General features: G+C 44.4%; 1 protein-coding gene across 2 annotated transcripts; it reads right to left on the bottom strand.

Moving 5' to 3' along the window:
- Positions 1-48: 48 nt before the first annotated feature.
- On the bottom strand, positions 49-18871 carry mmp11a (matrix metallopeptidase 11a). 2 transcript variants are annotated; one of them, XM_060065751.1, is made up of 9 exons: positions 18730-18871; positions 15029-15265; positions 10459-10661; positions 9209-9352; positions 8076-8209; positions 7013-7245; positions 4471-4675; positions 2281-2541; positions 49-1418 (listed from the first exon to the last, which is right to left on the bottom strand). In XM_060065751.1, exons 2-9 carry the CDS (start codon positions 15161-15163, stop codon positions 1297-1299), a joined length of 1437 nt encoding a protein of 478 aa, XP_059921734.1. In that variant the 5' UTR covers positions 15164-15265; positions 18730-18871; the 3' UTR covers positions 49-1296. The 2 variants fall into 2 exon arrangements, with proteins under 2 accessions (XP_059921734.1, XP_059921735.1); XM_060065752.1 differs by lacking the exon at positions 18730-18871 and having other exon boundaries at positions 15029-15799.
- Between the last annotated feature and the right edge of the window lie 83 nt (positions 18872-18954).

Below are 18954 nucleotides of genomic sequence, written 5' to 3'. Positions count from 1 at the left end.
TATACCAGTATTAACCTACGTTACACACAGTGGGCCTGATAGTAATACTTTCTTGTTTGGTATTTTATTAGAAATCAACATATATGTATGTTTTTACATATCAGTGAGTACAAAAGGGGAAAAAAAAGCATACATCTACAGCAAAATGTGTGCTCAATTGTTTGCTTATAAATACGTTGTTGTCGTTTTCATCATACCAGTCATGATCAACAGCTCTTAAGAGGAAGACAACAAAACAACAACAAGCACAACAACAAGATCACTTAGTACAGAGAGGTCAGTGTAGCGCCAGCGACCCGCGCTGGTCTCCTCCGAGCACCGCAGGAGAGTTACATGTTTCACGACTCAGCAATTCACACAAACAAGCATGCATGCATGCGCAATTGCGCATCCGCACACAGCACATGGGGATTATTATGATAAAAGGTCAAAATTATCACACACATTCCAATGACATACTCGTATTTATTGTTGTATGTGCCAATTTTTTTGCTGATAAGGTGAAACAAGATATATGTATTAGAATTGCTATAAAAAAAATTGATATAAACACAATTTTAGGTTTTGAAGGAAATGAGGCAACTAGGGTTTGAGAAGGGTATCAGGATGCTGGTACCGGGTAGGGTGCCAGGTTCTGCCGAGGCGAGGAGAACCGCAAGGTGTGAGGGGTTTCAATGTGAAGAACCTTACAGATACTCTCTGGTCTTCTGTCCCTGAAAAGATTATCTTGAATACAGCACCGTGTTATAATTAATAACTTCATTAAATACAAAAAAACGAATAACATTTGGAGAACTTGCAGTTCTAGTTTTCCCTGTAGATCACACTAGAATCAAAAGCTGTTTGCAGATGGGTGGATACATGTGGCTCATGGTGAGGATATACATCTTATGGTTGTGCTTATGGGAGTGATTTCACAAAACAGAGAGTATTTTTGAGAAAATAGGAAACAATTAGTAAACATCCACTGACACACAAAATGTCATATGAAGAGGGAGAAAAATGTTATATACAGTAGTGGTAAAAAAAGATCCTGATAACATAAAGGCACAGTTTCTCCACAAAAACTTGCAGCATCTACCTCTTTTTGTCCTAAAGTTAATAAGTGTCTTGGTCTACTGTAAAACATGGTCATTATTATCGTCATTCCTTTTATAATGACAATAACAACACCAGCGGTCAGAGTCTGAGGAAATGTGTTCCTGAGAGGACGGCCGAGTGATCATAAAAGAAGAAGAATAGGAAGGGTTCTATTCTGGTCCAAACGAATAGAATGCCCCCTCCACTCTCTCCGTGTCACTTCTTCTGTCTGCAGCCGAAGAAGTCCTGGCCGATGTACCGTGGGTAACCCTCCAGAGAGTTCCTAGCCAATGGGTCAAACTTCCAATACTGCCTTCCCCGGATGAAGTGGGCATAACCTAAACCCAAACACACAAGGGGATATGGGTCAATACACTGTGTGTATATATATATATATATATATATATATATATGGGCTTGGCAACAATTAAAAGTTTAATTCGCGATTAATCGCATAGTATTGGTGAGTTAACTCGCAATTAATCACAATTTTAAAATTCTATTTTAAATCGACTCCAATTGAAGTTAAATGAGATTATCAAATGGAATGACAAATTATCATTCATACCAAATGTACTAATAAGCAAAAACTAGACCAAGTGATCTTGAGGGAGTTTTATTGACTCAATCAGTGTGGGTTGAATATGAAACTTGCGGAACACGACAGATTTGGGAATTGTAAACAGGTAGTCAATTAGTACAATTGTGAGTGAACAGTTGCTACAACTGTAGTTAAATTAAAATAAGTAGTGCCACAGATTTGGGAAATGTAAACAGGCAGTCAATTACTGCAAGTCTAATTTAATGTAAAGTAAGTGGAACCAAGATCAAAAATTAATTCTGATATGAATGTTGACATTCTGTGGGCAAAACCTTTCAAAATCAAATAAAAAAATAAAAAAAATAACATGCGTTAATGTGTCAATTTGAATTAATGGCGTTCAAATAAGATTGCGTTAACGTGTAATTGACGTGTTAACTTGCTCAGCCCTAATATATATATATATATATATATATATATATATTTATACACAGATATAGGCACATTGAACGGGTTAGGCTTTTATAATTTACTTAAAAGTCAGGGTTAGTTAGAGGTCGTACTAGGTTAGGGTTGCGATGGTCGTACTTTAGCAATTAAAGGTTAAGGTAATAGATTGGGGTTAGTAAGTACTTCAAGGGTATTTAATGTCGAGTTACCATAGATGTCTTTGAAGGCTGCGTCTACGTCGTGTGGGATTCCGCTCCAGTCCTGCATGCTGTGGGGGTAGACTGACTCTACACGGCCCTCACTGGGGCTGAGCTTCCAGTAGCTGCCCGACTGGAAGAGGTAGGTGTTGTAGTTAGAGTCCTGCCCCCAGCGGAGGGCGGCCTGGAGGTGGGACACGGACAGACCCAGACCCCGGATGGACTCTGGCCCCCTGATTGGCCGCTCTGCGTCAAACACCCAGTAGTTGTTCCCTGCACACCGAGACATTAATCACCATGATGACCATCATGACCATGAAGACCACTATGACCATGACAACCATTTTCACCATGACAATCAGTCATTAAATTGGGCAATTTTTTTAAGGAAAATGTCATATCAAGCAGTAACTTAATGGATCCCTTTCCTGTCTTTTTTTGGTTGCCTTAAAGGAGCATTTCACTGGTGGAGGCATGAATATGTATTGAAATTGGGTCCTATATGAAGTCGAATAATAAAATAAAATTCTAATTTGGTGCCGTCTTGACTGAAAAAAGGCAGAAAGTGACTTTTTGCCTCTTGTGGATTGAAGACAACAACTCCCACCATGCACCACGATGCACAGCTTCGCTGGCCACTCCCGCTTATCTAGATCTCCGCCTATCGGACACCTCGCTGTTCCATCTACCAAGCTGATACCGCAAGACTGCTTGAAAATCATTTCACACAACATTTCTAGTGAAGAGTATTAGTTGGTGAACTCAGTGAATTAGTCCTTGTTTGTATTTCTTTCGAAATGGTGAACTTTTGCATGGTGCCATCTTCTATGTCAGATCCAGTACCTTCCGCCATTGTACTTCAGTTTTATCAACAGCCTCTGTTAGCTTAGCTTCAGACGCTGTGGATGTTAGTTTCTGCTGGTGAAGTCCCACCCACTAGCACTGCTCTAATAGGTCTGTAGCATCAGTGTGTCCCACCCCCTATAGAGGGGTGGGACTAGTGCTTGTAGTCTTACGAGAATCCTCCCCTCTTACACTTCCTATTTACTTCTACGCAAAAATCATCATATTGCGACATGTCTCTCCAGAAAATAAGGGAATGATGCACGACCATTCAAAAATATGAGTGGGTTTCTAACGATACAAAGCTTTTGTATCGTTAAAGTTTCCCTTTAAACCAATAGGCAATAGTTTTTTTTATTATTCTGGTTACTCAAAGGCAATTACTGTTAGTGTGCCCTATGAGGTCAAGCGGCATCATCAAAGTTTGAAAGCACACGCACACACACACACATTTATATAGGAGAAGCTACGGTGTTCTGTACTGTTCCAAAATAACGTCATCGTCTAAGACGGCATCAAGTAGCAACATTTCTAGTGATGCGGTTCTTTGACACAGATATAATTTTTTTTGGGTTATTTGGTCTGTAAAAACTATAGGCCATAGCTTAAAATAAATATTGCAATTGTGATTGTTCAATGTTCTGCATGGTGGTAGCGTTTTAGAAAAACGTGTCTTATCTATAGCAATTTGTCCGCTGCAACATTGCGGGCTCTGGGACAGAGGGTCCTCTTCAAGGAGGCCGCCATGTTGTGCCGCCATATTTATGCTGTTGCCCAGAACGGACTAACAGCTCTAGAGAGGACGTTTTTACATTTTATCTTTTATCATAATAGCCATCTTACTTGTAAGCTTTCTAGCTAACTTAATTATTGAGTGAGCTAGAGTGAAGAAAAAAACATATTTGCTTTCAAATGTGTGAAAGTCTGTACTTCTGTACTGACTCCTAATCAACGCACCAAATGAACAGGGAGTTTTCCTCAACAGGGAGTTTAGCTGAACATGTCGTTTTCCTTGATTAAAGTTTGTCTGTACCTCCAAACCAGACTGCTATCAGGGCAATTTTGGTCGTGCCTGGTATGTTTTTGATCATAATAGCATGACTTGGAATACCTTACAGTGGTTGTTAATTCCTGTTATGTTGTAGCCCCACCCGTACGGGATTCCAACGTGTTTAAACCAAATCTCTCAGGGAAACATTTACAAGAAAGCCTTTAATTGGACGATTGAACGATCTCAGCTTGTATTGTTCTTTGTAATCTTATGTCTGCTGCAGTGGAAGTGTGAGATGGTTTGTCTGGTGTGATCTCGGTAAATATCGGACTATTCTAGGTGATGAACCACATGGCAAGAGGCCTAACCTTGGAAGAACCAGATATTCCCCGTCTGGTCTTCGAAAGCGGCATCCACGGTGTCTGGGATTCCTTTCCAGTGGCGGGAGGCGAGGGCCGGGTAGCCGCGCTCAAGGTAGCCATCGCGGATCCGCCACACATAGCCGCTCTTGAAGAAGAACAGCTCGCCACGGATCATGGACACGGCGTCAAAGTCTGTGTGACATGCGTCAGGCTGGAACACAGACACATGTGATGGGAGGGTGGCTGAGGAAACCATCGTTCATAGCTTTGTAATTCAGAGCTACAATGGTGTGTTGTCGCTAAGCAACAGGTCTTTAAATGTTTGATTACGACAGTAAATGACTCCACTACGTGGATCAGTTTGACAGCAGAGAGCAAATGTTCATGTTGGAATTGGTGTAAAGACCTTTTTAAAACTAAACTTTAACTTGTTGTTGAGGTCCCCTATTTAAACAGCAGGTGTGATGTTGATGAGCTATCACAAGCCATTCCTCTATCGACCCTTTAGTGACATCGCAGGTGGGAGTGTCCACCCAGATGTATGATAGATAGATTAGGTTACCAGCCAACCCAGTGGTTCAGGCAGAGCTTCACCATTTACGCACACCGTGGTGGTGTATGCAATAGGTGCCCCTTGATCATGATGCCAGACTAAGGCCCAATCTCAATACTTCCCCTTACCCCTTATCTTCCCCCTTACCCTTGAAGTTGCGCGTTCATGTGAGAGCTAGTGGTGTCTCAATACCCAATTTGATCAAGATTAAGGGATAAGATTGAGTGCTATGTACCCCTTATTTTTAAGATGATTTGAGAGCTCACTTGCTCCTCCAAGGGCTATCCCAGAGCACATAGCGAAACCGGGAATTTTCAAAAAAACATGGCTGCTTGATGCGAGGAATATTTTACAGCTATCTACACAACTTTTTATATGTTTATAATGACTCGGTTTGATCTGAAATGTGCTACACGAACGATGCATAGTATTGTAGGTCTTAACTGAAGCTTTCAAACGGTAGTTTTAGGATACAATTAGCGCGTATACCACCACTCCATTGGCTTATATGGTAGCTTGCCAGCTAGATGCTAGGCCTGCTGATTCGAATTGTATCCGAATCCGTTCGGTTCGTTTACCACAGTTCGGAGCATTCTGGAGATCCGCGGATTTCGGTTTCATGAAGGCATTGCCTTATGTAGCGTACTTTGCCTACCGTAGCCTACGTCCGATACAAAAGGGTGTTTAGGACCCAGCAGAATGCATTCTCTCCAGTGCTGCCCGAGCCAATGAGACGTTTCCCGCGCCTCCCTTGAGCCTGTCAGCGTTCAAAACAAACTGGGCTTTAAACTTCGTTGCGCTCGTCGCCAGAGTTCTAAGCCTCGTCGGCCGTTATCCCTTACATGTTACACTCAGTGCACCATGTTTTCAAATGCATTTAGGGGAACATTTATTGCACAAAAAAGCCTTGCAAGTTGTCTGATTGCAGTCAATTAACACATTGCAAATAGCCTGTGGGTCTCATTCATTTTTGTGTTTCTCCCCCAAACCCTCCGTCAAAAAAAAGTCAGCCTTTTTACTATCACGGACATGATCCGAACCGTATCCGAAACCGAGGCCCAAAACGGTTATCTGAACCGAACCGTATATATCGCCTATATATATATCGCTCTTCTTCTCTGGCTTTTATTGGCGTTTCGGCGCTCTGGTGACGGGGAAGCCAGCTGGCGACGATGAATGATGACGTACCCGAAACCGAGTGGCGTCTCATTTCATAGGGGAAAGATCTCAGCCCTTGGCCCTTACACTTGCAAGTGCTAGGGTTAAGACAAAGACAAAGACAAAGCAAAAGGGGCAAGGGGAAGAATCGAGATTCGGCCTAACTCGGAAAAGGGAGTCTGACGTCACCAAACAAACGTCACCTGCGTTTGCGGCAGAGCAAACCATAGTGTTTTGGAGAGAATGGGAAAAACATAGGATTTTACCCCTTTTTTCTCTAAATGGGGACTTATTTCAGTACAGTGATAAAATGGCATAGATTTCTATGTTGAAGATCATATAAGACAAATGACCACGTTCAAGACAAAAAAAACCTGGGTTGGGTTCACTGGATCTTTAAGCTCTATGATTTGTTTCAGACTAACCTTGGTTGTCTAGTACTATGATGCGGTCAACACATGATAAGCATCCCGCTAATTGGACACCAGGTTGGGTGTCAGACTACAGACAGCTGATAAACGTGAGTTCAGCACTTTGAATGCATCAAATTGGTTTAGGTACGGAAATCAAGAGCACTGTTGGATTTTGTGTTGTGGTTGAATTAGAAGGTCAAACAAAGCTGTAATCTGATTGGATGCACTTCAACTGGGGTCAAAGTTGAAATTATTTAAACTTTGAGCGCAGCGTCAAGGTGTGGCTTCAAGGCCAGGCAAGGCTTCAACTCTCAAGCTCAGAGGAATACTTTGGCAACGCCAACACTGAGAGATGAGTTGAAAGCTTTATGTGTTTAGAACTATGCTTTTAGTGATCCTATTTGAGCTTGAGGGTGTCACTCACAGTGATCTCATTGGTCTCTGGGTTGACTGGGGGAGGGGGCCGGGGCGGGGCCAAGGTGGGGGCCTGTGGCCGGGCGCCGTACAGGTACTGGATGCCCTGCCGGTCGTCCCGGCTGAGCTCCAGGGGGTAGGAGAAGGTGTAGTAGGCCGACATGACGGCCCCGGGCTCCCTGGAGTGCTGCAGCCCCAGGACGTGGCCGAACTCATGGGCAGCCACCTGGAGGAGGTCCGTGCCTGGAGGGCACATTTCCATTCAGGGCATTTATCCAAAGCACACATTAACACACCGATGGCGGAGTCAACCACGCAGGGTGAGCACTGACTGCTCGTCGGGAGCAGTCAGCAGTCAGACTGCTCGTCGGGATCAGTCAGTGTCTAGTTTGGTGTCTTGCTCAGGGAGTGTCTTGCTCAGGGAGACCTCGACACTCCGGGGATCGATCTGGCAACCTTCTGGTTAAAAGGCAGCACGCTCGATCTACTGAGCTAGGCCGACCACATTGTCACATGGTGTCAATCACCCTCTAATCACTGTGCATGATCTTTCTTAGCCGTTTCTGTACACAGAATCCCTTATATTCTTAATTTAATTATTGGTGCGAGGTGACCAGGTGACTGTGTGCAGATGGGCTGATTGTTTGTGTTTAAGGGAGCTCTTAACCGTGGCTCCTCCTTTGGTAAGACGTAGGGTCTTGCTTCATATTTTATCTTTTCGGAATGACAGTCAGACTTGTATGAGCACATCGGGTAAGTAGGATTGAAGTATTTGCATTTACTTCAATAAAGTCTACTTATTAATGAAGTAGACCAAAGTGGCCATGTTGCTGATCACATGTTGTTTCAGACCCCACTGCTCCGAGCAGTGAGCCGATAGTGTGTGAGTGTGAGTGGACCCAATTTATTATTTATTTATTGTTATATAAGATAAACAAGATTTGACATTGTTGTATTTAGTTTTATTATTTGAATAAGCCTATTATTACTATTATTTTGGAAGCAATTGAGGGGGGTTAATTATAAATACATTCCTCTAGGGGTCCGAAGCCGTGTGCCTGGTCAGTTCTTACCCATGTCGTTGCCCAGCGTCCAGGACTCGTCGTAGTCGAAGTGGATGTCTCCCTGGCGGTGGGTCTTGGGGAAGAAAGCATGGGCCAGGATTCCCCCCGGCCCGTCGAAGGGGAGGCTGTCCCCGTGCCAGTACCTGGACCACATCGACATTTACTTTACAACCGTCCCAGAAACACTAAAACAAGCAGCAACTTCCTGTCAACATTGTCAACACATTATAGGTATTTTTACTTTTAAGCAATGATCAAGTTTTTATTGTTTGCCATTTACCTGTTTGCGCAATTCACTTCAATACAAGTACTCTTTTGTAATAGCACAAGTACAAAGTCTAATAAGGGGCTTAAAAACTGTTTAACAGCAGTTTTAAGACAATAGAGATTGTTATGCTGCTGCTTACAACCATGACCATACCAGTCAGCAGTTTGAGACCCATGCACGTCAAGACACATGCACACACGTGAGCGTACGGCAACATGAGACCTGGCACCACATCTGACGGGTCAGGCCTTGCAGGTTTCATCTTGTTTCTTAATCTCTCAGTTTGTCAGCGATTATTTGTGTAAATGTTAGTCTATTGTGCACGTTGTAATTTACCTGTGGGCTTAAGCAATATATAAATTCCAATCTGTTTTTCCGAATTAATCTCCTTCTGCCAAACTACAGTGCTAGAATACACATCAAGAAGGAGTATGTGATGCATATCGTATGTTGTTGTGATAGATTGATAGATAAGAGAGATAGCGAGAGAGAGACACAGATATACACAGCTTGAGACAAATGGTAGTTATGATATTATCTATATATATATATATATATATATATATATATATATATCCATAAATATATTGGTCGGATATACAGGTGATATAGAGGTGGTGAGAAGGGTGATGTGGTGGTGGTGAGGGGAGATGTGGTGGTGGTGAGGGGAGATGTGGTGGTGGTGGTGAGGGGTTGATGTAGAGTTTGTGAGGGGGTGATGAAGGGGTGGTGAGGGGGTGATATGGTAGTGGTGAGTGGGTGATGTGGTGGTTGTGAGGGGGAGATGTAGTGTTGGTGAGGGATGATGAAAGGGTGAGGGGGTGATGTATTGTTGGTGAGGGGGTGATGAAGGGGTGGAGATGGAGTGTTTTACCTGGTGAAGTCGATGACTATGTCCGCCTTCCCGCTGCGGAGCTCAGTGAAGGTGAGTGGCGTCACTTCGCTCCAAACCCTCAGAGCTTCCTGTAGCACCCGACGAACCTTATCCTCACCCATCTGCCATGGAAACCGCACAATCCTGCACACACAAACACAAACACACACACACACACACAGCCACACACACACAAAGGTACTTAATTACACACAAACATACATTTGGGAATGCGAACAACATTAACACCCCGACAGACATGTTGACTGTATATGCTTTCTCTCTCTCTCTCTCTCTCTCTCTCTCTCTCTCTCTCTCTCTCTCTCTCTCTCTCTCTCTCTCTCTCTCTCTCTCTCTCTCTCTCTCTCTCTCTCTCTCTCTCTCTCTCTCTTTATCTCTCTCTCAAACAGAAAACTCATAATTGAATTGAGAGCTAGAAGCAGTCAGACAGAACACACCCCTTCATTCAAACACCTTCAAACAAACACCAACGACCTCACCACCACTATGATCTCTTTGATTGCGTGGAATCATTTTGAGGTTAAGCTCCTTCAAGTGTTCCCGAGTTTTATGAGGTGAACTACATCACAGCCTGCAGTCGACCTAACCCTTTTTATACAGAGCTAAACCCCCACATGTTATAAGAAGCTTGTATTATTTTGCCAGCATTATAAGGTTAGTGGTATTACATTACGTGTGAAACGAAACATGTTGAACTTGGAGCAGGGCTGATGAAACAAGGGGTCTGGTTCAAAACGTTTTCCTAATGCTGGAGATGAGGCTTGTTAACGCGAGCCTGGAGCCCCATCAGAAGCATTACCAGTAGGAGCCATGTAGAACGGGGGACGGCTGGGACAGCTGAGCTGGGCCATGTTACATTGAGAGCATTTAGCAGACGCTTTTATCCAAAGCAAGTTACAATAAGTATATTTGTCATAAGAAGGTGAAACAACAATATATCACTGTCAGTACAGTAAGGATGTTCATAGAAACAAGTGCCAAGCAACAATCGCTAGGATAACCCATTCCCTGTATACAACAAAGGTAGCTGGGATAAGATGCTACACAACTAAGTAGTATAACTAAGTACGACATACAATAAGTACGTACATTAAGTGTGATGTTCACTGGCTGACCTTCAGACTTTGTAGCCAATCACGTTTGTTATATGTGGCCATGTGTCTCTAAGACATGATGTTAATGCGAATCTCAATAGACAGACATTGGCAACGCAGCCCAGGTGTCAGTACTTGTAGGTGAGGTCGGTCTTCTCCCAGCGCCCTCCGTACACAACGAAGCGCTTCCGTCGCCCGCTGAGGTGTACCGGCCCGGGGAAGTCCGGGACCCCACAGCGCGGGCGGCTCCAGGCCTGACTGGAGTTGGATTGGGGCCCCGGGTCCTTCGTCGGGGTTTCTCTGCCTCTCTTCCTCAGGACTGGGAACCTGTCCGAGCCCTGCACAAGACAACAGCAGGAGGAGGATCAGCGTGTTGATACCAAATGCTAATTAACAGAAGCATTGGAGAGGAAGGATGGAGAGGAACCCTTTCAAACTTTGTAGCCACCCTCTTCTCCTACAGTAGGGCACCATCCCTCTCCTCCTACACCACCCCCTCTTCTCCTACAGTAGGGCACCATCCCTCTCCTCCTACACCACCCCCTCTTCTCCTACAGTAGGACACCATCCCTCTCCTCCTACACCACCCCCTCTTCTCCTACAGTAGGACACCATCCCTCTCCTCCTACACCACCCCCTCTTCTCCTACAGTAGGACACCATCCCTCTCCTCCTACACCATCTCTCACTCCTCCACCCCCTCTGCTATTGTATGGCAACACCCATAGCCTACCCCGCCCCACCTCTGACACCGTCTCTCAGAAAAAATAAAGATAATATAAAATTTGATTTCTCTTAGATCAGATTACATTAAATTTAATATGAAAATACAATTGATTATTGATTGGGTCAGATTCAGATTAGATTCGATATAATGTCAGATATCAGTATCAACCACCGCTGCTTCCACTGTGACATTACTACACTACAATATTGTAGTGTAGTGTCAACGCTTTTCAAAGAGAGGTAGAGAGAGGGAGGGATACAAAGAGAGGGAGAGAGAAACATACAAAGAGGCAGAGCGGTAGAGAGAGGGGGAGGGAGAGAGAGAGAGAGAGAGAGACATTGTGTCAGCAAGTGTCTCTCTATCTCCTGCTGTTGTGGTATAATTTGTGAGAATCTCCCGAGATGGGGGGGGGGGGGCTGCTGACTCGTCAGGAAACATCACGACCACAACGTGTCTCATCGCCACGCCAACACATGGGGGTGTGCATATGGGTGTGTGTGTGTGTGTGTGTCCTTCTGGTATTTGAGGAGCAAATCCAGCGTGTTTTAACACGCTCCTAACATACGACAGCTTGTTCTACAACATTTCTGTAAAATATATTATAGAATAAACTTCTCTTTTTATACATGATTATATTCCCACGTTAATACATTATGGAGCTCAGAGGACGTATAGAAAAAATGACATACCTATGTACAACTTTAAAGGAGATATATGTAAAACATGTACTGTACCTAACCCATATCAGAAAATGACCATGATATTTTATTGGAGTTTAAGAAAACTCTGTTCTCCTTTGAAATTCTGAGCGTTTGTTTATTGCTTTGGCCTGTGTGTACCCGGGACCCCGGGTTGCCAGATGAGAAACAAATTGGCCCACAAAGACAGAGTGCTGCAGCCGCGGAGATTGCCTACATTCTACTCCCCTTAAAAAGCCTTGTCCTAGCTTTGGAAAAAGCTAGGTTGGGAAAAAGGTTGGAACCCAGAAGGATTTCGAGATGCCACATGAGCTGGTTTATAATTTGCAAACAATGAATAAATTACAATTGTCATTGTCAATATAGAGTTATTGCACTAGTCTAAGATGTATAATGTTGTGCTTGTCTCGTCTTGCGCTCGTGCTTTTTCCCTGTCCTCAACTTTGCAACTCACGTGAGTTCTAGTCTGGAGAGGCATTAACATATTATACGCTCTGCTACATATTGTTCCTTTAACTACAGCACAATCAGCAAGCCAAACCGACACAGACGCCTGTGAGCAAGATGCTAGTGTGTTGGAAGCTGCTGCACTATAAATCAGCATACAATCAGCATAATCACATCATGTACTCACAGGTCCTGACACTTTAATATATTTTGAGTCCTCGATATATGAATAAAAGTTATTATTAATGTTATAATTAATAGCGGGATGGAGGCCAGGCCTAAACCCTGCAACCTACTAACGAGTTGAGCCTCTCCTACTAACGAGTTTAGCCTCTCTCACTAAAGAGTTGAGTCTCTCCTACTAACGAGTTGAACCTCTCCTACTGCCTCTCCTGTTAGTAGGAGAGGCTACTTGTTAGTAGCCTATCCTACAAACGAGTCGAACCCTAGCAGGAACGATCACCATATGGTTGTAATTCTTTCATGCATAGACTGGTAAGATGCACTCATTCAACCCCCGCCCTCTTATGAATGGGACCAGATATGGATTGTTGCTCGGTTGCTAAAGTTTCAACATTGTGACAACGCTCCGATGGCTGACAGATGCTTGTCCATATTTTTGTTTATGATTGAACCCCTTCTAACGAGTTTGCGTCTCTTCTCCTAACGAGTAGAGCCTCTTCTCCTAATGAGTTAAGCCTCTCCTTCAAACGAGTTGAGCCTCTTCACCTAACAAGTAGAATTCTTCTTCTAATGAGTAGAACTCTTCTCCTGATTAGTTGAGCTTTACCTAACGAGTGGAGCTTCTTCTAACGAGGTTGAGCCTCTTTACCCCGCAAGTTGAGCCTCTTTTTCTAATAAGTTGAGATTCTTCTAACGAGTTGAGCCTCTGGTCCTAATGTGTTGAGTCTCTTCTCCTAATGAGTTGAGCCTCTTCTCCCCACAAGTTGAGCATTTTCTCTTTATGAGTTAATCCTCTTCTGCGAACAAGTTGGGCCTCTGCTACTAATGAGTTTAGCTTCTTCCTTTACTAACAAGTTGAACATTTTCTCCTAATGGGTTGAACCCCTTTGGCTAACTATTTGACCCTTCTCCTAGCGAGTTGAGTCTCAACTAATGCCGAGTTGAGCTTCTAATACTAAAGAGTTGAACCCCTTCTACTAACAGGTTGAGTTTCAACTAATGCAGAGTTGAGCCTCTAATACTAAGGAGTTTAACCCCTTATGCTAACAAGTTGAATCTCAACTAATGCAGAGTTGAGTCTCTAATACTAAAGAGCCGCACCCGTTCTACTACTAATGAGTTGCGCCCTCCTAACGAGCTAAGTATGTGAATAGCAGCTAAAGGTGTGTGGTGGTTGGGAGGCTGGGCGGGGTGCCAGGGCCGGTCTGACCCAGATCTGGGTCTGCTCCGGGGGCCAGTCTGCTGCTGTGTTCTGAGGCTGGGGTCTGCAGCAGACAGGATGAGGCAGGAGGCAAGAGGCCCTGGCCCTGCGTTTATTTACAAGAGAATTATCCACCAGGCTTTTTCTCCCGGGAGCCCACAGGCCTGTCCAGGCGTGTCTAATCTCTCTCCTCTCCCTTGTCAACAATGGCAAACAAATTGACCAAACTACAGATTAGACTTTCCAGGTTAAAAACAGCAGACAAAATAACACGCAGACATTGCAGGTGCAACCCACTGATAAATAATGTTCCCTCACAGACTCCCAACATGTGGTTGTATTCATCTCTACGTTGGGCTCAGCGCAAGTTGGTCCCATGGATTGTAACTTTCTATGAAGTGTTGCAGTTTGATTACAATCTTTGTCAGTAAATAGATTGTTTATCGATAGTTTACTGTGTAGAAACTTTTCTGTCTTTGTTTGTCAATGTTCACGCAGCAGTCTGTGACTGTAGTATGTCTGCTACACATTTGATGTTTCATGTACCTATATTTCTTCAAGAAGTGGTCACACTGCTATCAAACCATTTCACTTCTGGTCTGCTATGCCTGAGCCCTTGCCTCGCCAGATTCCACCGTCACAAAGTTAGCTCCCCTCTCTTTCTTTATGGTGTTGTTGTTGAACAACTGTTATTAACGCTTCCTGCCCTGCAGACACGGGAACCCAATCCCCTTGTCAAAAACATATTTTCTCTCGGGTGTCAACACATCTCCAGAGCGCTGGCTGCAGACTGCAGAGCAAACAGAACCAGATAACAGTAATCTATTGCAAGTCAAAGCAGCCTTACTGCTTATGCTGGTGGTACTAGGCTGTTACTCATGTAATTACTGTGAGTGCAGGCTGTTTTCAACGCTTCAAAATATATATATTTTTAATCATTACACAAGTGACTCATATTCATTGTATCATTGACCCAAGCATGAGGCGGGGGGAGGGGTTCTGCTGAGCGGACAGGACCGAGCTTGGCGATTTTTGCTTTATAATGAAATGTGCGTTAAAACACACACACGCACGGGAGTTAAAGCGCGGGATCGTGTTTTAACTCGCGTGCGTGTGTGTGTTTTAACTCGTGTGCGTGTGTGTGTTTTAACTTGCGGGCGTGTTTTTTTTTACTTGCGTGCGTGTGTGTGCTTTAACTCACATTTATTTGTTATTCATTAAAGCGGCGAACACGTGACATGCCTGTCCCAAGTCCCAACACATTTCATCCTTGTAGATATTGATAAGGAAGAAGTTGTTTATCTGTAATGGGTTTACTGGAGGTGTTAAGGCAGAATTTCCCACTGCAGTAGGTAATCTGTTTACTGTGTAAAGGTGAATTTCCTTCATCCATGGAGAGGGTTTGGGTTGACGGGACAAATTAAGTTGTAGTGAAAAGTGTTTCACTCACCGGTGTAGCAGCGCTCTGCTCGCTGGCCCCACCGCGGAGAACCGGAGAACAATGCAGCATGCCTCGGAGGCAGAGCAGCGTGAAGAAGCACCAGAACACTGGACCCGTCCTCATCATCATCATCATCATCCTCATCCTCAGAAGCAGCAGCCGGAACCGGGAGAACCGGGAGAACCGGGGACCCGGACCCTGCAACCTTCTCCTGCGAGCCTGGCGCTGGGTGACTCAGTCTCCCTCCTGGTAAATAGATTGTGATTTCTTTGTTCTCTTTTTCTGCACATACACTTTTTATAACGCCACTCGCTTAGCCACGTGACTCTTAACCCCTTCCAACCCTACTCAGGCGGTGGATTCAAAGCAGATGAGGTGAGAACCACCTGTGGGTAAACTTGAAGACCCAATGTTTCCCTTGTTTATTATTGACTGCAATAATTAAGAACAATGCAAGAAACAATTAAGAAACAATTAAGAAAAAATAAAGGGCCAAACAACAGCAATGCTATGCCTTCATGGTTTGAAACAGAAGTTTAGTTTGAATGTGAATCCTGGCCATCAGTTTCAAGGCAAGGATGGAGGAGAGTCAAAAGGCAGAGGGTTTTTGAAAGGAATCTAATACGGAAAAGTCACACAGTAACGAATGGGTTATTGACAATGGTAGAGCTGTTGACATTTATTATCATATGTCACTACAGAGCTATAGATCAGGAGTCAGGCCCCTACTAGACCAGGACCATTTACCACCACATTTATTATAAATCATGTGTCACTTTAGAGCTCTCGTCAAAACACAATAATTTCTATAACATTGGAGTGTGTTTAAATCTCCTTACTAATTACTCATAACTAAAGACCATACCAGACCTGATCAGCCCCCAAGAGACCAACACTTTAGAGTTTAGACCACACCGAATGACTCTTACAAACAGTGACAGAAGGTGGCGTTAAACGTGTGTTTGTGTGTGTGTGTATGTTTGTGTATGTGTGTGTGTGTGTGTGTGTGTGTGTGTGTGTGTGTTTGTGTGTTTGTGTGTGTGTGTGTGTGTGTGTGTGTGTGTGTGTGTGTGTGTGTGTGTGTGTGTGTGCGTGCGTATGTGTGTGTTTTTCATTATGCATTTTGAGTAATCGATGGGTTTTGACCACATCCTGCACTCGCATCCCAAATACTGTCTGGAGGTAAAACACTTCCAGACACTAAATAAAAAGCACTATGTTAAAAGTGCCTGAGGTGATGGACTATGGCGATAACTCTCCTCTCAGGACCCGTCTAGACCAGGACCCTGCTAGACTCTACTAGACCAGGACCCTGCTAGACCAGGACCCTACTAGACCAGGACCCTGCTAGACCAGGACCCTACTAGACCAGGACCCTACTAGACCAGGACCCTACTAGACCCTACTAGACCAGGACCCTGCTAGACCAGGACCCTACTAGACTCTACTAGACCAGGACCCTACTAGACTCTACTAGACCAGGACCCTGCTAGACCAGGACCCTACTAGACCAGGACCCTACTAGACCAGGACCCTACTGGACCAGGACTCTACTAGACAAGGACCCTACTGGACCAGGACCCTACTGGACCAGGACCCTACTGGACCAGGACTCTACCAGACCAGGACCTTACTGGACCGGGACCCTAGACCCAACTAGACCAGTAAACTTCTGAAAGCAGGTCGCAATGTACCAGGTCTACCTGCCTTGCACTGCTGGTTCCTCTGGAAGCTCAGCAGGTCTGGTGAGTCCTCTGAGAGCAGCTGCTACTGGTAGAGGTTTTGGAGGGCCAGAAGGGAGTGCTCATCCCTCTACATACTGCCACAAAATATCCGGGACGTAGGGCACCTTCTTTTGGATGAGAGGATAAACCAAGGTCTCTCTGTGGTCACTACAGATCCCACTCATCACAGCAGTAGTGGGGACCAACCCGCCTGGAGTCCTTGCCAAATCCCCACCCTGGCTCTTGTCCCATCATGGCCAACCCATATTCCTCTGGTCACTAATTAGACGGCATCATTCCTCTGCACTGTGATGTGTGTCAGCAGCATTCTGGTGCCCACTGGCTGCTGTGCGTCACCCAGTCAGGTGATGGCAACCAGGTGGGTGATGTCACCCAGGTGGGTGCTACCAACGGGTAGCAGGTCTGTAGATCTATGTGGTGTCATATTCCACCAAGACAAACTCCCAATGTAAGTACTCTGTGGGCCTTGCAAAAATCGGTAATATCTATGTGATTAATTACAAATGAATTTGTAGGCCAGGACCCAACTAGATAAATTCACAATTAGTCCTTACTAGAACTGGACCATTCTAGATCCTGCTAGACCCTACTAGACCAGGACCCTACTAGACCCTACTAGACCAGGACCCTACTAGACCAGGACCCTACTAGACCAGGACCCTACTAGACCAGGATCCTACTAGAACAGGACCCTACTAGACCAGGACCCTACTAGACCCTACTAGACCAGGACCCTACTAGACCAGGACCCTACTAGACCAGGACCCTACTAGACTAGGACCCTACTAGACCAGGACCCTACTAGACCAGGACCATACTAGACCAGGACCCTACTAGACCAGGACCCTACTAGACTACGACCGGCTAGACCCTAAACTACGAGAACCGTACAAGACCAGGTCAGATGGGAGAGCTGTTTGTGTTTAATATGGTTATAACAATATAAAACCCCTGTTTCTATATATTGTATTTAACGTGTTCGTAATGGCTTCCAACAAATCATGAAGAGTTCATGTGTCATACGTCTTAGCCTCAAGTCTCAAACGCATCCCACGTTTAATACGAACCAGACACACTAGCCCCCGATGCTTTGGGCTGTGAGCAGCAACCGCTGCTATTGGCCGGGACCAGAGCCCTATCCTCTTAATTGGGAACAGAGTCCTCTCCTATTGGCTGAGAGCAGGGCTTCTCTGCTTTGGGCTGGGGTCATGACCCTTGGCCATGACCCCTGAGGCCTGCCCCTGTCATAACAGAGCCTGGCGGTAGGAACAGGAAGTCAGGTCATGAACTCTGGGGCAACGGCTCAGACCTGGGTCTAACCCTTTTCTGGTGTGAATATTAATGTATGAATGTATATATGAAACATTATATTTTTGGTCATACAATTATTGTTAACTAGTGCATCATCTGTTCTTGTATTCATACATTAAAGCTAGGGTAGGCACGTTGAAGAGACCAGCCAGAGTAAACTAGATTTTGAAAGTATCCAACCAAAATATAAACTATATAATATCAACACCCAACACACAACAACAGTATAATATTAATACAGACAATATTTTGAACTACTCCATCCACACTTCTGATATTATACACTATTCATTACCTACCACACATGGTATTAAACACGTGCATTTATTGATAATAACATGACTTCAAAGAGATTCTTCCTTCAGTCCGGAAAGCTGTAAACTAGTGGTGTGAATAAAGGCGTCATGAGACATCATAGGCTCCTGGACCTTAACCCTCACCAGTATTGGAAAGCGTTCAGCTCTGATCTTCCGGATTCAATGTAAACACCATTAGTTGACTTACCTTTCAGCCACATTCAAGCACCGACGCAGAAACTAATATATGAATTTGATTGTGGGACAAACTCTGAAGCCTCTATTTTTGATCAGTTGTTACTTGTAGTTGAAGACTTTATATTTGAAAGTTTGTAACTAGCAGTTAAAGGCTACATACCTAAACAGTTGTTCCTGGCAGTGGATGCCTTTACATCCGATCAGTGGCTGTAACAGAAGCCTTTATAGCTCATTGGTTGTAATTGGTTGTGCCGTCACACACGTCTCGGCTAATTGGGGTTGTCGGCTAGTTTGTAATCATTCTTTCGGCCAAATCATTTCCAATAATTACAAAATGTTGGTCAAAGCTTAAGGCCAAAGTTCAGACCAGTCATCCACGACAGAC

Source organism: Gadus macrocephalus, chromosome 11 (assembly GCF_031168955.1).
Source record: "Gadus macrocephalus chromosome 11, ASM3116895v1".
NCBI classification, from domain to species: domain Eukaryota; kingdom Metazoa; phylum Chordata; class Actinopteri; order Gadiformes; family Gadidae; genus Gadus; species Gadus macrocephalus.
This window is presented reverse-complemented; position numbering and strand designations above follow the sequence as displayed.